Raw genomic sequence first — 25,497 nt, 5'->3', positions numbered from 1 at the left:
ACCTTCCTAACACTATTAACCTGCATATTAACCCTATACAAGTCTCATACACTTTGCTGGTGACTGTAAAATGTTACATTTTTCCAAAAGCAAAGATGCAACGTGTAAACAAGCACTTATACAAAATCCATAACATGTAAGTGTTCCCACGCGTCTCAATACCTTGCTGATTAAATTCAGAGAAGTCTATAGCGTTACTAGCAGCTTTGCCTCAGCACCGGTCCAAATACTTTGTATGCAAAAAAAAAAAGTAGAAAATCCCTTTAAATAAGTACGGTATATAAGTGTCACCTACCAGAATGACCATTTTCTTCACTATGTCATTATATAGGGTGGAAATCATGGGTATGGAAGGCCACAAATCCCTCTAATCATCACATGAACATTACAAATGACTCCCCCACCACCCAGGCCACACGTAATCCAAAGCCAGCCTCCTCTTTGTCATTTAGGAAGGTTATGCCAAGTGTGGAATTGTTCCTCCAGCGCCCTAGAGTCATCCATTGTGTTGGAGCCTTGTGCTAATTAAAGGGCCGTCTCACCCCATGCTGCTTCCACCAAAACAAAATCCCCCACAGTACAGACTGCTATTAGCATAGACAAACATTCATGGATCTGTTCATGGAGATAGGACCTCATCTAAATAATTAGTCCATGGAGAAGTCAGTGTGAACAGGACACATGGGAAAGCCGAATATCATTATATGGCTCTGATGGGGAGTAATAGAGCAAATGAGTCATGTCAGAGTTCGGTGACATCACCTGCAAAGCCAAGAGGCCATAATATGGGGCCGCAGCTAACAGCACATCCGTGGCGGGAGTGCTGCAGATCTCTGGGAAGGTGCAGATTATCCTTGTGGACGCCCGATAATAGGAATCAGGCCAATGGCTCCTAGGCAATAACTATGCAACATAACCCCATGAAAAATAAAAAATGAAAGTCTCCCTCTGGTGCCATTTACAGATAGATGGCCATCATACACGTCCGACGCTTCAGGCTCCATTCACACATGGCACACTGGCGTCCAAATTTATCCTTGACCCCCATAGATACTAGATACAAATTGGTAGAGTTTGCCAATTTCTGCTGTATGGGGATCTCCAAAAGCAGATGAGCCAAGTAGTGACACCCTCCTGGCTACGGCGGTAACGTCCCATATGCCCCATGTGACCGCTGCAGCCAATCATTGGCCGCAGAAGTTACAAGACTGCAAAAGCCAGCGATTGGCTGCAGCAGTCATGTGCGGTCTATGGGAAGTCCGAGGTACACAGAGGTGATGAAGTGTGACACCGGAACGGCAGGGAGCAAAAGGGCAAGCATATATTATCTAATTATGTTAGAGGTTATGCTGCCCGGGGGCAGATTTTTAGGGACAAACTCTTTAAGAGAAGCTGTGATGCTCAAAGTCTATTTTGTTACAGACTCAATTCAATAAGGGCCAAATGCTTACAAGGGTATTTCAACACCCTCAGGCATCAAGGGTATTTAGAAGTTAACAAGATTTATTTCACAGCCTTAAGTCTCCATACACATTAGAATCGGCTAAGCTGATGATTTTGATGGCACCGGCCTGCCAGCTGATGTGTATTGGGACCTCTCGACTCATGATGCCGGGTGTGTTGGGACCTCTCGACTCATGATGCCGGGTGTATTGGGACCTCTCGACTCATGATGCCGGGTGTATTGGGACCTCTCGACTCATGATGCCGGGTGTATTGGGACCTCTCGACTCATGATGCCGGGTGTATTGGGACCTCTCGACTCATGATGCCGGGTGTATTGGGACCTCTCGACTCATGATGCCGGGTGTATTGGGACCTCTCGACTCATGATGCCGGGTGTATTGGGACCTCTCGACTCATGATGCCGGGTGTATTGGGACCTCTCGACTCATGATGCCGGGTGTATTGGGACCTCTCGACTCATGATGCCGTGCAAGAGAAGACTCGGGCAGTCGGAAATTCAACACCTTTTGCTTTCAGGGGAGATCAGAGTGATTGGCAGTGGCTTTCTCCTCTCTCCCCATTGAAAACACAAGTGCTTGAGTGAATAGGAGAGTGGAGATAGATAGCGGTCTGCCATACAAACATGTTTATGGCTGTATATGTTGCTCCCCTCCCCTACAGGTGTATAGCAGCTGCTCCACCACTGTATGTCGTAGGAGGGTGGATTTGCTTGACGCGGTTCGCTGCGTTTTACGCCATGGTATTTTCTGTGAGTTGATGGGACCCGCGTCTACCATACACTTATGGCGCATCAACAGGGCACGATGGGAATACACTTCTAATACTATGAAGCATTGTTCCTGATCAACGCCTGACTGGATAAGGTACGCGGGTATGCATATCAATGTCAGTCGCGCGTTTCAGGTACAGAGGGGATATCTGCTGATGAAACGTGTATGGGAACAGAACAATCATGTTGGCCAGCAGCTTCTATTGACCCACAAGGGAACCTTTAAACCAGCGCAAGTTTTGTATTTTGATCGTTTGGACACTGGTTATTGGCAAGCGTCGTTTCAACCTCAAATTAAATGGGCAGAAATCTGGCCCGATAACCCTTCCTATAGACAAGGCCGCAACAGGTAGAAAACACACTCACAGGCTTGGTAACCTCATGGCACGTAAGGTCTAGAAGTGAGCGCCACTTGTTGGAAACAGCGATCCTACGAGTCACTATCAACCCTTTAACGAGCATTGAAATGTAACAGAGGATAAAAGTCAAATCAGAATCTCAATTTGCAGACACGGTGTTTCGGGGTATTGTCACTAGTCAGTGCAAAGAATGAGAACTGATTTGGCTAGGTGAGAGGCTCTGGATTGAGGTCTAAGGTGTAATGTTTCTCCTTGCATTGAGTGACAATACACAGGTTGAAATCCACAGCAAATCTGCAACAAAATCCAGGACATTTGTTTTTCTTTCCTCCTCACCTCGCGTGAACATACCTTACACACCTTGTAGGGACAGATTTATGGAGGAGGCCGGGCTTTTCTGAGGCATGTACCCTAATTGTGCACGTTTTTTAAATGTTTAGAAGAACAGCGGCCAGATGTTAGTAAATTGTACATAATACCCTCTGAGTTTTTTTTGTTTTTTGCTCCACCAATACCGAGATAGGTTCACATGACACTTGGAATCCGTCTGAAATTGGGAAAGACGTGAAAGGGGCTCAAGCAGTATAATCATGTCACCGCTGCCATCCTCACCACGGAAACCAAACTGAGACACAAAGGCACTGACTAAACGAGTTTACAAAAGATTTTAGCATTAACAAAGTCTCAAAATAATGATTGAAAAAAAGATTTGACACTTCTCACCTGCCGAATTAAGTACAAAAAAAAACAATAGTTGTTGGCGATCAATCAATTATATTGGTTGACCACCTCCTCGTTTCCAATCATAAATTCCTGCAAACACGACACCAATCAGCACGGTGCTCGTTAGGTGGCCGATTGGATCGTTTTTGCTTGTCTGAACATGTAGCATACTCTATGGAGGCAGAATGACTGTCTTCACGGTCGTCCTGCCCCATATAGTTTCACTAACCGACTTGTATATGGTCAGCGACCTTTTATAACCAAAAATCTGCCTGGCCTTTATTGTCCCTGAAAAAGACCAGCAAAAAAGGCACAGATTTAGGTGGTAACCTTTCAAAAACCACTTTAAAATGTATACAAAAAAAAAAATGAAGAAATTCTGTGGTGAATATGATCATGGGGTCAATATACAAATGCACGTGGACATACATTTAGGTGGTTTTGGGTTTTTTTAAATTTTTTGCAGCCTGATGATTCGTCAGCTCCTAGATTTGAGAAGATTTTATTAGGAAGCATTTTAAATATTGTTTTTTTTTCTAACTAGTGTTTTGCAATGTCATTAAAAGCTGATGAAAAAAAAAAATCGTCATATAAAAACAGCAAAGTGGATTTCTCATAGAAATGACCAGGAAGATATTTCCAAGACTTGCACACAGACTTTTCGGAAACTCTCCAAATCCTTATCCAAAAGTCAGCATACAGACTTGGGGTACGATTCATCAAGACCGACGTTGTTCACACTGGTCCTGATGAAGAGATGGGCTGGAGTCAGCCGCTCCCGATTCATTAAGATTTGTACACAAATCCTACTCTGGTCATTGCTGGAGTAAAATTTGTGGCATAGAGAACGCCGCCACAAACTTGCTTTTTGCTTTAGCTGGGCGAAAATGGTGCGAGAACGCTAAAAGTTGCATAATTTTAGTGCAGCCGTCAGTTGCGACAAAATTATGCGACTTTTCAAAGCTTTTTACTCAAACGCTGGCATAAATGTTTTGATGAATCAGGAAATCAGTATGAACTATGAACTAAGCCATTCATTCCAAAGAGATATTAAAAAAAAAACTCCTTAGCTAGCCTAAGGCTAGGTGAAGCAGCGGGTTGTTGTTTTTTTTTTCAGGACTCCACCTGGAAAAGTGGCGCAAAAATGCCCCACAAAATGAATATTAAGCACAGCAATATCAAAACGACACTGCTGTGCACACGTTCTGTTTTATGTCACTTCTTTGAACTGCTTTAGGCATCGGAAACCCCGACGTGGTTAAAAGAAAGGACGTGCATATTCTTCAGACGATCCCGCTTGGAATCCGTCTGATCTCTCTCTCTCTCTATATATATCACAGTGCAGAGCGGAAGACGCCTACAGCGGATCCACAAAGCTGCCGCCGACGCCGCTTCAGGTAAACAACCTCCAGCGGTTTCCTAAGGTGGTTTCGCCTGGAAAAATTCATCAGAGGCCTAAAAGGCTCCGTGTGCACATAGCCTAAAGGTTATGTTCCTTTTTCATGTGGATTTGCGCCAAGATACGCATGAAAAACTGCTTCACTTACTCTTTGATTGTGTTTATATATGCCTGAAAAAGCAAAAAAAAGTATCGCGAACATATCAAGTGATAATAATGGCCCCTGAATAAGCCTCCTATTCATTTCAATGGAGGGGAAGCAACATTGTCAATTCCTGTGGCATTTCTGCTCCAAATTTGTCTACTGAAAACTGGGGAAAAATAAGTGCTGTATTGACAAAAACGGTGTCAGAAAACACAGCATTATTTTTTTTTAACTGGATTTTACAGTCAGAAAAATCTTTGTCCAAAAACTCCATGTGAGCATACCCCAATACTTCACAATCTTATATCACTTTATATCATGGCACCCCCCTCCATTGTAAAAATCAATACCTGCTCATCCAGAGGAAAAGGAATTCTCCTCCTCAATGTCATCTTCATGAGACAGGCGATACGGAGATCGGTCATAGTGGAGGATCGGTGACACAGCTACAATCCCAGTATTAGGTCGGGCAGACATAGGCCCCAGGCCCTAAGAAGATGGTGAGGTGAAGATACTGCTCCAGGACCTGACCAGGAATGATGAGGAAGCACAGCTGGAGAGGTTCTGCAGCGTTCGGCCTTGGCGTGTGCCAACACGTCTGTGATCCTGTGACTGAGCCAACACCTGGGATTCTCCATATATAAGTAGTACAGACCAGTCATGGGGAAAGCATGCTAAGCGACAACGTGAGGACGGAGGCACAAGCTTGTCGGCACAGTCATGTCAGTAAACATATAACTGACGGACATATACAACATGTCATTCCTGAAGCTGAAAGTACACTTATACAAGTTCCCGAGTTACCGTTACCCCATGACAAATGCTCCCAGTGCAATGTCCTACTGCAGTCTCATGTAGACATGGCGGTCAGCACTTCTGTCCTTGGACATTGAGTCCGAGAACAGCGGTTTACGACCTACTCTAAGTATGTACCTTCAACAATTGTAAGTCTCTGCTTGTAGTCCATGAATAAAAAAAAAGTCTCTTTACATACTGAGAAAACGATAATAGGCCACGTTCACACGTTCAGTATTTGGTCAGCATTTTACCTCAGTATTTGTAACCAAAACTAGGAGTGGAACAACCAGAGGAAAAAGTAGAATAGAAACATGTCACCAATTCTGTATTTATCACCCACTCCTGGTTTTGGCTTACAGATTCTGAGGTAAAATACTGACCAAATACTGAGGTAAAATACTGACCAAATACTGAGGTAAAATGCTGACCAAATTCTGAATGTGTGAACGTGGCATCTAGTCAGCATCTAACGGTTCCAGCAAAGTGAATGAGAATTATAGAAATCTCCCGTTCACTGAACTTTTTTTTTTAATGCTGCCTAAACTGACCTGCGGTGCAAGTTTCAATTCCGCAACATATCAGTTTCTCTTGCGGGTACGCTGAGTTTTATATCCTGATTTTTACCATAGATTTGCATTAGATGTGGAAAAATCCACAGGTAAAAAAAAAAAAAAAGCAAAAACGCAGGACTGTATCAATAAGGTTTTGTCAAATAACAAAAATGGTGCTTTCATATTGCATTTAGGTAACCGTTCAGTGGCCCCTGTCAGGGCTTATGTCCAACCCCTCCCAGGCAAAGCAAGATCCGGACGCATGCGCAGACGGGGCCATAGACTATAATGGTGGTGGCAGACTGAACGTACGCTCTGCTGTGCAACTTTTTTGGGTGTATACGCATATTGATACGGACACTCGGATGCAGTCTATTATGGCTGGGTGTCCGTCTCCAGTAGGCGTATACACCCAAAAATGATGCACGTCAGAGCAGACGTTCGCTCTGCCCTCACCATTATGGTCCCTGTCGGCGCATGCGTCTGAATCTCGTTTTGCGTTGTTTCGAGCATAAGCCCCGATGTGAGCCACTGCCTAAGTCCATTGTAAAAGCACCAGAGGTATCAAAAACAAAGCAGCTTTATTTATAACGTGACACACCAACAAGAAAGAAAAACTCATGTGAAAAGAGCTATGAAAAAAAACCACAATAAAACTAAATTACTGAATAGGTGCAGAAAATCCGCAAATCAAAAGCTCATTGTGGGAACAGCCATGAATTGTCCCTGTAATGTCACTCATTCTTCAGATTGGGCAGGGGGAGGCACTGTGATATGCCGCCAATCCGGTTGCCCACGTCAATGAAAGGATTGAGCGGGAGAGTTACATTGGACGGACAGTTTATGTCTGTGTTCCCGATTCATCATTTGTGGGGATTATTTTTTTTAAAGTCACTTTCCTTTTTGGTTTGTGGTATTCGTTTGTTTTTTGCTTCAACTTCTTCAAAATGACGCATGTGATTCATTAATTTGGCACAGAGTCAAAAATGGTCTATTTTGAACTGTTTTTATGCTAAAAAGTCACAAGTTTTGCAAACCGTGGCAAAAAAATAAAAAAAAAGCCAGAAACCACACTCAAAGATACATGGAGGGAAGAGCGAGAATGGAGCTGCGCCAAAATTTGTGACTTAGCCGAAAACATCTGGAATCGCTAAACACCACCCACCAAGCGGAAAATTATTGAAAAAAAAAAATATTGAATTAAATGCAAACAAAAACAGACGCAAAACACAACTAAAAAAAAAAAAACTAACAAAAAAAAAAAAACAGACGCAAAGGCAATAATGAATCGGGGCCTACATATACATGGAACTGAACTTTCCTCCAAAGAAATCAGTCTTGTGGGTTTTTTAAAGCATTTTTAAGCTGAAGGATGTAGTCTCCGTGGCCGATAATGAGAAAGCCACATCCTTACCAATGCTTGTTTTTTGACAATTGACCCGTCAATCAAGCAAAAAAAAAAAAAAAACTAGTCATCGGGTAAAATGGTTAAGCCGGCGCAAAAATCATTGCTCTCGGCAGCTCAAGTTGGATTTCTTTCTGTGCGCGTGCAAAGTGCGGTCGGCCGGTCTAAACAAGCACCGATCGGCAGACATTTAACTATACGTCTCACAGCTCAGCGTTTGCATCCCGTCTAGACAACCCTCCACCGATCACGATAGGATCAGCTGATAATATGACGACTGCCAGACTGTTCTCTGATGTCAGCCAAAGATTAAAACAGGGACTGGAGAAATTGGATTTTTACCTGTCCCTTCCTATACGTCCACTCAAAAACAAGCAGCCGCATAGATGAATGGATAAAAAAAAAAAATGACTGGTGGCGCCACGGGGATGAGAGTTGTTGGACTAGCACCTATGGTCGGTTTTGGAGCCGATCCATGGCAATAACCGTGGGATGTATCATTGGACCATTCCTTCTCTGAGGGCCGCTGCGCGCCATCGCTGCTCTAACAGATTTCATGTGTCTGCTGCTATCTGTGATTGAAATAAAACCTGACAATGTCAGACATCTTACATACCAGCACATAGGATAACACTAAGGGTACCGTCACACAGTGGCATTTTGATCGCTACGACGGCACGATTCGTGACGTTCCAGCGATAAATCCGTGACGTTCCAGCGATCTCGCAGTGTCTGACACGCTCCTGCGATCAGGGACCCCGCTGAGAATCGTACGTCGTAGCAGATCGTTTGAAACTTTCTTTCGTCGTCTAGTGTCCCACTGTGGCGGCATGATCGCATGGTGTAACAAAGGTGTGCACGATATTGTATACGATGTGCGCATAGTAACCAACGGCTTCTACATCGCATATACGTCATTAAACTATCGCTCCAGCGTCGTACATTGCAAAGTGTGACAGCAGTCTACGACGATGGAGCGATATTGTTACGATGCTGGAGCGTCACGGATCGTGCCATCGTAGCGATCAAAATGCCACTGTGTGATGGTACCTTAGGGTTAGGGTAGGGAGGGCCATAATATTGTGATCACGACATGATTCACAGTCATGAAGCCTAAAACAGGCTCATTGTCCTGCCCACTATAAAGGGGCCGAAGCACGCCGAGTAAAAGTGGCGCCATACCATGCACTACAAGAGATTTAGCCTCCATCACACAAAAGGCTCCAAATCATTATTGCATTTTTTGACCAGTTCTTTGGTGTTTAATTTACACCTTATTCTTAATGTTTTATATACGGTATTTGATTGCTTAGAGGAAGGATGGGAATGGGGGGGAACTCTGTTCGCCATTGTGGGGTTTCCATATGTTTTTTGTTCAAATGTACGCCAATCCCCCACCCCCTCATTACAATATATTTATGTATAGACTAAATGCACAAAATGTAATAAAAAAACTCTGACTTTTTGTGTTAAATATCTGCAAGAAGCTTTAAAAGACCAAAAAAAAAAGCATTTTTCATTTTGCGCAAAAAGATTCAAGAGCCACGCGTACCATATTGAAGAATTTGGCACAAAAACGACAATGAATATCACAGGACAAAAAAAAAAAAAAAAGAGAGAAAAGTGAAGAAAAAAAGAAAACCCAGCAAATGATGATTCGGCCCAAGAGCGTTTTTTTTTTTTACTGCATTAAGGGTGGTTTCACACTTGCGTTTTTGTCTGCAGCGTTTTTGTTTTTTTTCAAAAAAACGCATGCGTTTTTTTCCCTATATTTAACATTGAAAACGCATGCGTTTTTTTGTGTACGCGTTTGGTCGCGTTTTTTGATGCATGCGTTTTTTTACTGCATGCGTTCATTTTCTGAAATGCTACTTGTAGTATTTTTACAAGCGTTTTTTGGACCAAAAAAAAACGCATGCGTTTTCATGCGTTTTTTTTGGGTCAAAAAATACATTGGAGTCAATGGGGACGCATGCGTTTTTTGCGGTAAAAAAACGCATACGTTTTTTTATTAAAAAAAACAGAAAACACACTGATATGCCACCCCCCAACATAAAGGTGATAAAGGGAACCTAACCCTACCCCTAACCCTACCCCTAAGGGATCCTAACCCTAACCCTACCCCTAACCCTAAGGCAGGGGTCCCCAACTCCAGTCCTCAAGGCCCACCAACATGTCATGTTTTCAGGATTTCCTTAGTCTTGCCCAGGTAATAATTGCATCACCTGTGCAATGCAAAGGAAATCCTGAAAACATGACCTGTTGGTGGGCCTTGAGGACTGGAGTTGGGGACCCCTGCCCTAAGGGATCCTAACCCTAACCCTAATCCCTTTATGGTTAGGGTTAGGGGTAGGGTTAGGATCCCTTAGGGTTAGGGTTAGGGGTAGGGTTAGGATCCCTTAGGGTTAGGGTTAGGGGTAGGGTTAGGATCCCTTAGGGTTAGGGTTAGGGGTAGGGTTAGGATCCCTTAGGGTTAGGGGTAGGGTTAGGGTTAGGATCCTTAGGGTTAGGGGTAGGGTTAGGGGTAGGATCCCTTTAGGGTTAGGGTTATGATCCCTACCCCTAACCCTAACTATTTCTGTTTATAGTGGGTTTTTTACTTTATTTTGATGATTGGCAGCTGTCACACATTTCTCAGCATGCGTTTAAAAAATGCAAACGCATGTAAAAACGCATGTAAACGCGTCAAAACGCCGCGTTTTTTTCACCACATGCAAAAACGCATGCGTCAAAAAAACGCAGCGTTTACACGCGTTTTTTCACCATGCGTTTTTTACCGCAAAAACGCACCCGAAAAAACGCCAATGTGAAACCAGCCTAAGCATGTTCGTTTTTTTCGGATAGCCAACCTATTAGGGTACGTGCCCACGATCAGGAATCGCTGCGGGTTTGACGCTGTGTATTTATGCAGCGTCTAACCACAGCGGTCAGCTTTGACAGCGTAAAGGATGGGACTTCTAGAAATTCCATATCCACTATGCGTGCATGTGCGTCTGCGGATCACCAGCGGACACGGACATGCGGTGCGTCTTTCAGGACTGCAGCATGTCAATTTTCCTTGCTGAGACGTGAGTCTCCATAACAGAAATTACATCAATAGAAATGTATTGAATGCGGCAAATTTGCACGGTTCAGTGCACACATACGTATTTACCTGCTGATTCCGGATCGTGGGCACATAGCCTTACGCAGCCAATCGGGAGTCCTTCACGGTCGTGGGTTGCTCAGTGCGATCGATACTGGCTAGGTTCACATGACCGCTTTCTCTCCATCTGAGAAAATCGGTCCCTTTATGCTAATCACACTCTAATCTTATTTTCTTGTAGGTAGGGGGAAGGGGGGGGGGGGGACACTTTTTTCCACCTTCTCCATTATGTCGGTCCATGAAAATCAGACTGTACTAGGATGACTTCGTGTGCGATCTGACTTTTTGTCACGGACCCGTAGTGAAGTATGGGTAAGTGCCATCGGACTCTCAAAGGCAAAAATTGCATGCTGTCACATTTTTCCTCGGACCACGCAGTTCGAGGAAAACAAAAAAAAATTGGACCTGTGCACAGCCCCATAGAATAACATGGGTACAAGGGTGTTCCATCTAAACCACATAAAACTTGTCCGATTAAAGCGTCAGTTTGCAGGAACCCTTAAGCCCATACTCTCTCTCGGTGAGCTAACCAAAAAGGGCCATATTACTAATATGCGAGGTAGCCATCAATAAGAATATAACAGGTTTTGATGTACGTACAGGGTTAGTGATGTAACTTTATAACCATACTATTTTACTTTGCTCTCCATATTGCGTACAGAGCTGGGTAATATTTTGACGAAAATGTCGCAGGATATGGCTGAGGGACCAGCTGTGTATGGAGACTTATTGGCAATGGGTGAATAAAAAAAAACAATGCAAATTAGATATCTCCCAGAAAATGATGCACAGACCAATAAAAACGACAATTTACTTAAAATAAAACAACCATCTACCTGTACAAGACAACAAAGATACAAAAATAAACAGTAAATAGAAATCTTAAAAAGTATGAAATGCAATAAAAAATAAATAAAAAACACTTATCATAAAGCAGTAGTAGTAAAATGTAACTGCATTCCTGCTGGACAAAATCAACCTTCAATGGATTTATTGAATGAAAATACTTGGATGGGGTCTTTTTGGGCTGGGAAAGCTATGGGTTAATCCGTCTAGCCCTTGGCTATATGTATCACAGCCCTTCATAGGATCAGGTCATAAAATAATGTCCTGAAAAACCCCAACGATGACAAATCCAGCTCTGCGCTGCCCCATGCTGCTCCGACACCAACACTGCCTGAAACTTGCTAATTAATGAGAATTTTTTTTGTAAGAGACAGACAATTTAATTACACGTCTACGCACAGATGTGGCCCGGGCTGGAAGGAGCAACTCTCAACAAAAGCTGCATTTTATTCCTTACAGGGACTTGCCCCCCACCTCCCCTTCATGTATGAAAACAAAACTCACATCTACGCCCCGTGACTCTTTACTGTACCTAAAAGTGCTTACAAAAATAAAAAATAAAAAAAGTTTCAGTCTGGGCAGTGAAAGTTTGTAAACTTTAAAAGTTGACAGTGTCGCAGAGCTAGCTTTGCCATATTTTAAATTTTGCAACTATATTAGTAAATGCAACAAAAATAAATAAAATAGTGCAGGTCTGCAGAGCAGGATAAGGTCTGGTGGGGAGAATAAAGGATTCCTTAGGGTCAGGCAGTATATAGCTGGCACTCACCGACAAGCGGCTGGTGTTTAGGGTGTCCTCAGTGCCCAGCAGGTCCTCAATGAAGGTCTCCTTCATGGTGGTCAGCACAGCCCCCCTATTCTAGGTTGCAGCTTGTCTCCAGATGATCAAGTTGCTTCATCAGTTCAGCACAGTGTAATGCAGCCTGGCTCAGCCAGCACCTCCTCTCTCTGCCCCCTTTTCTTTCTCCGCCCATGTTAAACACTCAGGCCTCCCCCCCTTACAGAACAGGACAATTGCTGACAACCATTCAAGGGATCCTCTTTTCAGAAAAAGAAAAAAAAAAACCCCCAAGGTGCGGCCTTTGTTGTGATATATTTAGCCATTGTACTCATTCCGCCCCCTTCCATCCATCAGCAAGGGCTGAGATTAGTGGGGTGTAAGAACACTCATCGGCTTCATCATTATAATCCCCTTGCACATTTCTAAATATTACAATTGGCGGAGAAGTGGAAGCTAAATTTGGCCTCTCCACCTTTCTAAAAAAGTGGATAATTAGGAATAAATCAGAAGCTGCCTGCAATTTCTAGGACGCGGAGGGTGTGGGTTCTGCGTCACCAAGATTACACGGAATTGGGAACAAGTCATAATGGCCAAAAGCGCTTCTTTCACGAAGGGAATTGGTGTTACACGCGGCGGACGGTCATGAGGTTATTAATTATCAGTCATGTGGAGCGGTCAGGGGTTTATCCCAAAAGGGAAGCGTATCGGAAAAACAAAAGATGAATCCACGGCTCAGAATGCCGACGCGTCCTCGGCTCATTCATGACTGGTTGAGGATTTAGGCCATGTGCGCACGATGCGGATTTCCACGCAGAAACGCTGCAGATCCGCACTGTGATGTACAGTATGATGTTATTCAATGGGTTAAAAAAAAAAAAAAAAAAAGCTGTGCAGACGGTGCGGAAAAATCAGTGCGGAATTGCTGCGGATTTCAAAGAAGTACATGTCACTTCTTTTGTGCGGATCTGCAGCGTTTCTGCACCCCTCCGTAATAAAAATCCGCAGTTGTAAAAAAACCGCAGAAAATCTGCATCAATTCTACATAAAAACCGCACAAAATCCGCATAAAAAACGCGGCAAATCCGCGGCTGCGGCTTCTGCAAGGAGATGCGGATTTTGTGCAGAAAATTCTGCACCTCTTTTCCTACGTGTGCACATAGCCTTAATTTAATCTCATCCATACGCCGTGCCTTATGTCACGATTTCTGACAGCTGATCGCTTTGTTCTTGCAGAGATGAGCTGTCACTCGGCAAATTTCTCATGGAGCGCTCGTCTGAGCGAGCGTCCCCGTGTATGGGAGAGATTGCTGTCTGTCAAACGATCGGCCGCAGCATCGTTCAGCCAACAGCCATCTAATGTTTTGTTTTTTTCAAGGCTTGGGGCGCAGGTCTGCAGTCATTCTACGTGACTGCAGACTTGTAAATTATCACAGTGTACGCTGTCAGGATTCGCTGGTTCATGAGATTGCCAATATGTGATTTGTATACTTCCGGCCACATTCCAACTAGACATGTCCGACCTCGCCCACTTCACTTGTATTGGGTGATGCTGCTCATGTCTAGTCGGCATGTGACTGTGTGCATGTAAACTGCATACTTGCAATCACGCGCCCGCCCGCTCCCGGCACCGGAAAATCCTGACGGCACCGAGAGAGACTTAACAAATCTGCAGTCACAGTGTGACCACTTGTCCCCCAAGACCGGACAACCCCTTTAAGACTGGAACTATGGAGATTTTAGCCTCAAGACAAGTCACACAGCTAAAGAGAACTATGCACAGCAAAACTGCAGATGAATGGAGATGCATTGTGACCCGCAAGGTACCGGGACAAGCAACTCGCAAAATGTCAGCCGATATTAGATTTTTTTGTGACTTGTCAGTTTCAGTAGCTTGCTGGTCGCAACGCAACCCTATTCCCCGGCACTGCAGCACAGAGCCATCTGAGGTTGCCCATCCTGTGTCACGTAAAGTGGCCGTGTAGCCGCAGCAGAAGGATTATCTGCACGGCGTGTCAAGGCTGTTAGTTGTCTTTTATATGCAGAATACATGCTACCCCGTGGTAGATATTGGATTATGGTCCGGCTGTTAACTGCAGGTTGGGAGGCCGGCAGTCGGTCCGTACACAGATACCTTTGTCTGAAAATAGCCATAGTGTTGGTGCAGGCTCGCTGGCGTCTAAAAGACAGAGCCCAAGACAGAGGAGCAACGTGAAATCTGGCACCAGTCCCATTCAGTAAGACTATGTGCACACAATGCAGATTTCGCTGCGGATCCGCCATGAGTTTACAGTACAATGCAAACCTATGGGAAACGAAATCCGCAGTGCACATGCTGCGGGAAAAAAAACGCGCGGAAACTCAGCGTTTTATTTTCCGCAGCATGTCAATTCTTTGTGCGGAATCCGCAGCGTTTTTACATCTGCTCCAATAGAAAACTGCAGATGTAAATCCGCAGCGGAATCCGCAATAGAAAACGCGATAAATACGTTGCGGAAAAATCCGCAGAGGAGCTTTTTACGTGTGCACATACCCTAAAATAGGATAGGAACACAATACCTCTCAATCATACATGTGACCGATGCAGAAGAGAGTGGAACACCCCTTTAAATCAGAACCCGCTAGCGTACAAAGTGACAAATTTACTAAAAAACGTTGCATCTTTTTTCTGTTCACGTTCCCAAAAATCAATTCTAAGCCTGACTTAAGGGCGGGTATAAGTTGTAGTCCATTTCTGAGATTACGAGGGCCCTTTTCTATTCCCCTAACCCTACTCAAATTTTCAGATAAAGTTAAATAAAGTCGCAAAAAAAGTTTTCTTTAAAAAATGTGTGCAACTTTTTTTTTTTTATATCCAGAAACTGGCAAAATCCCTTAGGAAATTTCCCCTTCATGGTCTTACCATACATTACATTACCCTGCATAGAAAACGTGTTTATCCTTCCAGCCGCTGCCAGGAGGGTTTGTGGCCAGATTCCCCCGCTACAAAAACAAAGGAGGAGTTCTGAGACCAGGATCAGCCGAGTGTCAGACAGGAGAGCGGGGCCGGGATCCAATGGGACCGATGAGACCAACACCAGGACCATGATGCGCTGCTTTTACACCTTCTTTGCAGGTTTTACTGCGGTTTATGGTGATTAAAACCAACTTTACTAAACATCTACTGTAGACAAGTCACAAAAGTCATCCAAAAAATATATAAATACCAAAAAACGCAGCAATTTTTACTGCTAAGAGCAGGTTTTGGATGCAGAAAAATACTCGGCAAATACTGAGCGTACATACATAGGGTATGTGCACACAACATATTTTTCAGGTCACCTGGGACCTGCCAAAAAAAAAAAAAAAGCACTAAACAATCATCAAGAATAAAAAATAAAAAAAAAAGAATACACGGCAACTGCAAAACGACTTGCTGTGCACATGTTCCGTCTTTTGTCGCTTCAATATTCGAAAGTCATGAAGCAGCTAAAAGAAGTGACCCGAGCATTCTCCAGCCGGCTTGGAAGCTGCCACTGTTCTACATATGGAATGAAAGAAAAGCCGGCAACAGCAACACTGCAAAAATGGCACAAAAAGACAAAAGGCGGCAATAAAAGAAAGAAAAATCCTCTATTTCAAAAGCGATGTGAGCACCTTCCCTTAAAGGGACACTGTCACCTGAATTTGGAGGGAACAATCTTCAGCCATGGAGGCGGGGTTTTTGGGTGTTGATTCACCCTTTCCTTACCCGCTGGCTGCATGCTGGCTGCAATATTGGATTGAAGTTCATTCTCTGTCCTCCGTAGTACACGCCTGCACAGTGCAATCTTGCCTTGTGCAGGAGTGTACTATGGAGGACAGAGAATGAACTTCAATCCAATATTGCAGCCAGCATGCAGCCGGCAGGTAAGGAAAGGGTGAATCAACACCCAAAAACCCCGCCTCCATGGCTGAAGATTGTTCCCTCCAAATTCAGGTGACAGAGTCCCTTTAAACCGTTACAATGAGCTCACTGATGGATTCTCAGTTAACTCATTCTGCAGCCAGCAATACGCTGTACAATACAGAGGCTACAGAAGAAAAAGAGGGAACAATGAACCTGTAAAAGCCAAAACGGTGCAAAATTTTTAATGAAAACAAAATCGCAAAAATGATTTTCAGCCTCTAAATGAATATGTTTAGTGAAAACAAAAATATGTATTCAAAAAGGCCAAAAAAAAAACACCTTTAAAGGGGTTGTCCAGCCTTGACGTAGAAGTCTGTAGTCGCACTATGTGACTTGTCACTCTGCGCTGTCAGGATTCTTTGCTGCTGGGAGCGAGCGGGTGCGTGAAAGCAAGTGTGCCATTTTCATAAATGCGGTCATGTGCCGACTAGACGTGTGCGGCGCCGCTCAATACAAGTGAGCGAGGTTGGGCACGTCTTGTTGTAATGTGGCCAGGAGTATGCAAATCAAATACTTGCGGTCTCATGACCGTACGTGCACTTTACAAGTCTGCAGTCACAGAGAGCGGTTGCAGACTTGTGCTCCAAACCTTGACAACAGCTAGTCATAAACATTAGATGGCTATCGGCCGAACGGCGCTGCAGCTGATCGTTTGGCAGACAGCAATCTCACCCACCTCTCCCATGCACAACAAAACCTTTAAAGGGGTTGTCAGGGCTTGGGGTACAAGTGTGCAGACAATCTATGCGACTGCAGACTTGTGAATCCTCACAGTGCGCACAGTCAAGATTATCCAGAACGCCAGGAGGGAGGGAGCGCGTGACTGCAAGTATGTAATCTGCATACATGCGGTCACGTGCCGACTAGACGTGCATATCCTCACTCAATACAAGGTCAGAATCGTCTAGTCGGAATGTGACAGAGGGAATGCAAATCACATACCTGCAGGCACATGACTGCTCGCTCCGGGCCCCAGAGAATCCTGACAGTGTGCAATATGCCCACTGTGAGGTTAAAAGTCTGCAGTGACTGACTTGTACCCCAAGCTTGGACAAACCGGTATTAAGCCTTGTGTATAAAACTAGTAATGGCCAAAACTAGATATATTGTCCACAGTAACCAATCAGATCACGGCTATTATTCTCTGATCTGCTGATTGGCTGTGATGGGTAATATATACCCTTTACCTGTCCAGGGCTAGTAGACACCCAGTGCGGCTATAAAGGCCTCGAGCACAATAATAAGCAGAAATATATATGATTTTTATATTTTTTCAATGGGAATCTGAAAAGATTTGCTGAATTCTGTTACGGACACAGTTATCTCAGCGAGTCTCATCCGGAAGGCATTCTTACTAGGTGACTTCATAACTGTGTCAGGATCAAGACGGGAAGCAACAGACGCACCCAAGACGAGGGAAAACGTAGTGTAAAAAGAGCTGAGCGGCAAATCATTAGGATTACACGTGTACCTGCCATTAGGTTACAAGGGTACGAACAGGGTCCGCATGTAGCAGAGACGAATCTGTCCCCTCACTTCTGTGCATTGTGATGGCATTAATTGTAGGCGGATTTATTAGGCCTGTCTGAAAAAGAAACTTTGTTTCCTGTAACAACCAATCACAGTGCAGATTTCATTGTACGACAGCGGTTTAAAAGTTTAAACCCAAGTTCAGAATGGTTGCTATGGGCAACAACAACTGTTTTTCTTTTTTTCTTTAAGGCATCATTGATAAATGACTCCCACGGAGTTTATTCTGGTTTTAGTTTATTTTTATATCCAACATGTGATAGGACAAAGATCTTTCTGTGTCTGAATTAAATCAAAGAGGTAAAAATAAATAGTCACTGGAATACATTCACCATCAAAAGGCTTTTGTGGTCTCTTGTTGTTCCTCATCAATGCTCCAGTATACAGATTAGGCCTAGAGGAGATCGGAATGTATATTGCAAATATATATATATTTTTTTTTTCTTACAGAATTTACACATTTTCACTAAATCTCCTCCTTTCCATACTGTTTCCTCACACATTACCATTTTCCCCATACTGTCTCATCATACATTGTACATACTCCCCATACCGTCTCCTCACACATTACCATTTTCCCCCCATACTGTCTCATCATACATTGTACATACTCCCCATACTGTCTCCTCACATTACCATTTTCCCCATACTGTCTCATCATACATTGTACATACTCCCCATACTGTCTCCTCACACATTACCGTTTTTCCCCATACTGTCTCATCATACATTGTACATACTCCCCATACTGTCTCCTCACACATTACCATTTTTCCCCATACTGTCTCATACATTGTACATACTCCCCATACTGTCTCCTCACACATTACCATTTTTCCCCATACTGTCTCATCATACATTGCACATACTCCCCATACCGTCTCCTCACACATTACCATTTTTCCCCCATTCTGTCTCATCATACATTGTACATACTCCCCATACCGTCTCCTCACACATTACCATTTTCCCCCATACTGTCTCATCATACATTGTACATACTCCCCATACCGTCTCCTCACACATTACCATTTTTCCTCATACTGTCTCATCATACATTGCACATACTCCCCATACTATCTACTCACACACTACCATTTTTCCTCATACTGTCTTATCATACATTGCACATACTCCCATACGGCCTCTTCATACACCCCCCTCCCTATATGGTCTTCTCAAACACTCTCCCTTTATGCTTGACTGTTGTGATCAGCGTTAACTCTGATGACAGCAGTTGCTCTCAGCTGCCAGCTGTGTAACACAGCTAGAACATGCACTGTATGGAGCAGGCTCAGCTCCTGAGTCAGCCAAATATAAACAATGCGCACATCAGCTTTAAAGAGGTACTGTCACCAGGTCGAAAGTGTCCATTTGTTGCTCTCATTTCATTCCCGCTGCTCCCAAGTGTTCCATTTGTTTTCTTTTTATATCCGCCACACGGTTCCAGTGATATGGCCCTTTTGATTTGGTGCTAATTTTTGTAGTCTTTACAAGGAGGTGTTCCTTATAAGGTAAATATGCAAAGCAGCCTGAATAGATGCCCCAGGATATCCTGTGAGCACTGTCCCCTTGGTAAAAGACCATAAAAATTGGCATACAGAAATAAGAAGACCCAAATCTGTAGAACTGTATGTTGGTATTCAAAAACTAAAAAAAAAAAAAAAAGCAAACAAAACAGAATATTCAGGGGAGCAGCGGGACTAAAATAAGAGCAAAACTGCCCACTTTTGCCATGGTGACATATCCTCTATAAATGTATGGCAGATATTGTTAGAGGGTTAAAGGGAATCGGTCAGCCAGGCGAGGTCGGTCGGTCAGCCAGGCGAGGTCGGTCGGTCAGCCAGGCGAGGTCGGTCGGTCAGCCAGGCGAGGTCGTCGGTCGGTCAGCCAGGCGAGGTCGGTCGGTCGGTCAGCCAGGCGAGGTCGGTCGGTCGGTCAGCCAGGCGAGGTCGGTCGGTCAGCCAGGCGAGGTCGGTCGGTCGGTCAGCCAGGCGAGGTGGGTCGGTCAGCCAGGCGAGGTGGGTCGGCCAGCCAGGCGAGGTAGGTCGGTCAGCCAGGCGAGGTTGGTCAGCCATTCCACGATGCACAAACCATGAGTAGCAGGCGAGGGCCCTCGTGGCAAGGAGCTAGGCTTTATGAAACATTGTGTCATTTCAGTTAAAAAGGCCGGGCACAGGGAGAGGAGTCCGCTGGGCGGCGCCTTTCCCGGCAATTTCTACTTGCCCTATTTGTCCTGATTGCCAGGTCTCTACCTATATGTAAAACGCTGCCCAGAAGACTCCTTTCCGAATTCCGGCTCATTTTTAATGGCGTTTTTTTCTTACCTAAATGCAGTGAGCCCTCTATAAACAGACTAATAGGGAGTACATACGATAACTCTCCTATCTGTCTTTTTCCGATCTCCTCTCATCTGATTTATGACCAATGAGAACATCAAAGTTAAACGTGCAGGGAAACGTGTGCCCCAATTTCATCGATGTGTTCATGTCAGAAAACTGGTGTGAAAAATCACAACAATCTTGCGCAGTGCAGCTTTGTGCAAGATCTTGCAACTTTTGGCATTTTCACACTGGTTTTCTGCAGATCCGCTAACATGAGTGGACCTGGGACAGGGAGTGTAAAAGCCAAAACGGTGACATTTTTTTAATGAATCCCAATTGCAAAAATTATTTTTAGCCCCACATACATACATTTAAAGGGTTTGTCCACTACTAGGACAATCGTTTCTTGATATAAATGTTTGGCCTCAATAAAATAATAAAGTCTATACGCTGTTCCTGCAATGTCGGCACTTGCTCTCCTCGGGGCTATGGTGCAGTTATTGTGACACATGATGCCCGACATCCAATCAGCACTGGCGTCACTGTCTCTGCCTTCGGACAAATTGAACGAGAACAGGAAGTCCGGGATCAGCTGATCTCTGACTTCCTGTTCAATTCGTACTAAGTGGGGGGCAGTGACCCCAGCGCTGATTGGGCGCCGGGTACCACGGGTCACAATAACTGCACCATAGCCCCGAGGAGAGCAAGTGCCGACACTGCGGGAACGGCGTCAGCACGGGAGGGGAGTATATGCTTTATTATTTTATCGGGGGCAGAGCGTGGGGTATGAGAACAGATTGTCCAAGTAGTGGACAAGTTCTTTAAGAAAAAAATAAGTTGTTCCCAAATGTGGACAATGCTTTTAAGCTATCAGAGAAGCATTCTGTAATGAGGGAGCCTGTCTATATACAGATCTGGCAAAAATTAAGAGACCACCACATCAAAACCCTGTCATGGGCGGCCCAATCTCCAGACCTGAACCCCACTGAAAACCTCTGGAATGTAATCAGGAGGATGATGGATAGTCACAAGCCGTCAAACAAAGAAGAACTGATTACATTTTTGCACCAGAAGCCGTGTGAAATACTGGTGGAAAGCAGCCAAGACGCATGAAAGCTGTGATTAAAAATCATGGTTATTCCACAAAATATTGATTTCTGAACTTGTCCTGAGTTAAAACAGTATTATTGCGTCTAAATGATTATGAACTTGTTTTCTTTGCATTATTTGAGGTCTGTAAGCACTGGGGGTTTCTTTTTGTTTGTTTTTTTTAATTTTGACCATTTCTCCATTTCAGAAAAAAAAAATGAGACTTGTTGTCAGAAGTTTATAGAATAAAAGAAAAATTTACATTTTACTCCAAAAATATACCTATAAAGAGAAAAATCAGACAAACTGAACATTTTGCAGTGGTCTCTTGATTTTTGCCAGAGCTGTATTATTCTGCCTATGGTTTGGCCAACATAAAGACTGGAAGGTTTCTATTTAAAAGAGAAATAAACTTTGGGTTCAGGAAAGGGGTCAGTGCACCAAATCCTATAAAAGTAGGAAAGCAAAAAAAACTCAACCTGTATATAAAGCAATCAGCAGGGGGTGCAGGTCCGCTGTGACCTCCTGCAGGAACATAACGAGATCTGTAGTTACGCATAGCTATGTATTGTGAGTACACACCGGGTACATGGCTCTGTATAGCTGGCCTGCCAGACACCTTCAATGTCATGCCTTATTTCTTTTTACCTCCCCTTTGCTTCACCCGTCTCCATAGGAAATAACATGCATGAATTACGTATCAATGGCTCTATTCTCTCTGAGCTTTATAATAAAATTAGCAGTACACATTCGAAAACGAGGCCTCCAGACGTGTACAGGACAGCACTCCTGGGGGGGATTTATCATCATGGGAATTTTTAATGTCAGTTTTGGTTGCGGCAGCAAAACCATCATTCTCACCCAGTGTTGCAGGATGGTCAATACATTCGGTATATATATATTATATATATATACACATACATACACATCCTGTACATACATACATACACACACATTATATATATATATATATATATATATATATATATATATATATATATATATATATATATATATATATATATATATCTATATATAGATATATATATATATATAGATATATATATATATATATAGATATATATATAACGATGTATAACTAATTTTTTTCATTTAAATTTCTAACTGGATCTGGTCTTAGGAGTCCAGTGGGTTGTCCCTCTCTCAAAAAGTTCTCTCTGCATGCACACTTCTAAAAGAACAGCTATCAAATCCCTGATAGGACCGCCCACTAGACTCCTAACATCAGAATGTGAAGGAATTTATGGGAATCTCACCAGGTTTTTGCAACCCCATCTGAGAGCAGTGACCCCCGATTACAGTGATGTATCACTTACTGGGCTGTTTCTGCAGTTTTTATAAAATCCCTGTTTTATCTTCTGCAGATCTAGCAGTTCTGTAATGCTGAGCTCTGTATAACCCCGCCCACACCACTGAGTGGCAGCTTTCTATGTACACTGTGCATAGGCAGAAAGTTGATAATCAGTAGTGGAAATTTGATAGTCTTCTAGTGATAATCTGCAGCTGCTACAATAGCGATTTTATTAAAAAAAAAAAACTATAGTAATAAGCCTAGTAAGCAGTGATGAGCGAGTATACTCGTTGCTCGGGTTTTCCCCAGCATGGTCGAGTGACCTCCGAGTATTTATGACTGCTCGGAGATTTAGCTTTCATCGTAGCAGCTGAATGATTTACAGCTACTATCCTGTTTGATTACATGTGGGGGTTCCCTAGCAACCAGGCAACCCCCACATGTACTCAGCCTGGCTAGTAGCTGTAAATCATTCAGCTGCCGAGATGAAAACTAAATCTCCGAGAAGTCATAAATACTCAGAGGTCACCCGAGCGTGCTCAGGAAAACCCGAGCAACGAGTATACTCGCTCATCACTACTAGTAAGTGATCTGGAGTCTGGAATCAGGGTCTCTGCCCCTACATCAAGCTGTTTTCGAATGAGGTAGCAAAAATCTGGTGATACAGTGTCCCTTTAAAGGGAACCTCACCTGAATTTGGAGGGAACAATCTTCAGCCATGGAGGCGGGGTTTTGGGGTTTTTGATTCACCCTTTCCTTACCCGTTGGCTGCATGCTGGCTGCAATATTGGATTGAAGTTCATTCTCTGTCCACCGTAGTACATGCCTGCACAAGGCAATCTTGCCTTGCGCAGGCATGTACTATGGAGGACAGAGAATAAACTTCAATCCAATATTGCAGCCAGCATGCAGCCAGCGGGTAAGGAAAGGGTGAATCAAACACCCCAAAACCCCGCCTCCATGGCTGAAGATTGTTCCCTCCAAATTCAGGTGACAGAGTCCCTTTAATGTTAGTTAATTGCAGCCCCTTCTGCATTCAGAGACAACCGACTAGGACTGCCCACTGGTCTCCTAAGTCCAGAATGATCAGGGATTTCAATGAAAAAAATACAAGCTATACTGAATCTTTTCTCACAAAACTAGATACGGTATTTTCTTCTAAGCTTTTTATGGAAGACATAAAAGAATGACTCAATTTGTCCTGATTAGTGTTGAGCGATACCGTCCGATACTTGAAAGTATCGGTATCGGATTGTATCGGCCGATACCCGAAAAATATCGGATATCGCCGATACCGATATCCGATACCAATACAAGTCAATGGGACATCAAGTATCGGAAGGTATTCTCATGGTTCCCAGGGTCTGAAGGAGAGGAAACTCTCCTTCAGGCCCTGGGATCCATAGGGATGTGTAAAATAAAGAATTAAAATAAAAAATATTGATATATTTACCTCTCCGGCGGCCCCTGGTGAGTCCGCGGGTAACCGGCAGGCTTCTTTGTTTAAAATCAGCGCTTTTAGGACCTGAGAATCACGTCCCGGCTTCTGATTGGTCGCGGGCCGCCCATGTGACCGCCACGCGACCAATCACAAGCCGCTACGTCTTTGAAAGCCATTAACGCGCTCATTTTTAAAAATGAGCGCGTTAATAGCTTGCGGTGACGTCGCGGCTTGTGATTGGTCGCGGCCACGCGACCAATCACCAGCCGCTACGTATTTGAAAGCCATTAACGCGCTCATTTTTAAAAATGAGCGCGTTAATAGCTTGCGGTGACGTCGCGGCTTGTGATTGGTCGCGTGCCGGTCACATGGGCGGCCCGCGACCAATCAGAAGCCGGGACGTGATTCTCAGGTCCTAAAAGCGCTGATTTTGAACAAAGAAGCCTGCCGGTTACCCGCGCTGAGTTCAGGGGCCGCCGGAGAGGTAAATATATCAATATTTTTTATTTTAATTCTTTATTTTACACATCTCTATGTATCCGATACCCGATACCACAAAAGTATCGGATCTCGGTATCGGAATTCCGATACCGCAAGTATCGGCCGATACCCGATACTTGCGGTATCGGAATGCTCAACACTAGTCCTGATAGAAAGGGGTATGCACAGTACTTTCCAGTGCAGAGAAACAAAAATAAACAAAAAATAAGAAAGTCATAGTTTCAATGTGTTAATTTCTCACTTCTCGTTGTGGACAGAAGAAGTGCGATTAATGAGATGAGCTGTCCTGAGCTTCTCCGAATATTTACACCGAATTACCAGCATGGTGGCATCACCATAATCAACCCGAAAACCCCAACTATCACCAATTGACAGCGAGGAGACCAGCGGCAGATCCAGACTCGTCAGCTTTATACCAGAACCTTGAGGTTTTCTAAAATACTACTGAGAAGTGGGTGCTTGTAGAGGAAGCACAAAGAGCTAATTCGGGCATTCAGGAAATTTTTGTCAATAGAAAAAAACAAAAAAAAACATTATAAGGAAGGTTTGTAGGTGCCGATGACGGCCTACATATGTGCTCTATGAATGTAACTAATGATTCAGCGACCTAAAGTAGTAAGCTACAACTGAGCTGCAAAAATGCTTAAAACGGAAATTCCATTAAAAAGGGGTCCAACCGCTGGGACCACACCAATCCCGAAAACCAGAGCGCGGTGGTCGAACATGTGCACTGTGGCTCCGTTCTTTCCTAAAGGGAATGCTGGAGATAGCGGACCGCTGCCCTCGGCTTGTCTTTGGCGCTCCCATAAGAATGAATGGAGCAGCATGAACAACCAAAACTCCGGTTGAGTTCTTCAAAACCCCTGTTCTCAGGATCGGCGGTGGTTCCAGAGGTCAGATCTCCCAGTGTTCAGGAAGAATATACTTTTAAGTAATAAATTAAAAGGGGTTTTCTCACTATAGTCAGGATATGGCCTCAGATCCTGA

General features: G+C 43.9%; 1 protein-coding gene across 4 annotated transcripts in view; it reads right to left on the bottom strand.

The window, feature by feature from the left end:
• Window positions 1-25,497, bottom strand: part of RGS12 (regulator of G protein signaling 12) — a 193,622-nt gene that overhangs the window by 74,688 nt on the left and 93,437 nt on the right. Inside the window, exon 1 of one of the 4 annotated variants that reach the window (XM_069744752.1) lies at window positions 12,377-12,527. The exons of the other annotated variants lie outside the window; for them this stretch is intronic. Within the exon in view, the coding sequence (XP_069600853.1) occupies window positions 12,377-12,442 (66 nt within the window). The 5' untranslated portion in view covers window positions 12,443-12,527. Of the gene's footprint in view, window positions 1-12,376; window positions 12,528-25,497 lie in introns of those variants that run through there. 4 annotated transcript variants of the gene reach the window in all.

Source organism: Ranitomeya imitator, chromosome 1 (assembly GCF_032444005.1).
Source record: "Ranitomeya imitator isolate aRanImi1 chromosome 1, aRanImi1.pri, whole genome shotgun sequence".
Taxonomy (NCBI): Eukaryota; Metazoa; Chordata; class Amphibia; order Anura; family Dendrobatidae; genus Ranitomeya; species Ranitomeya imitator.
Note: the sequence above shows the minus strand (reverse complement) of the source record. Positions and strands in the feature narration are given on the sequence as shown.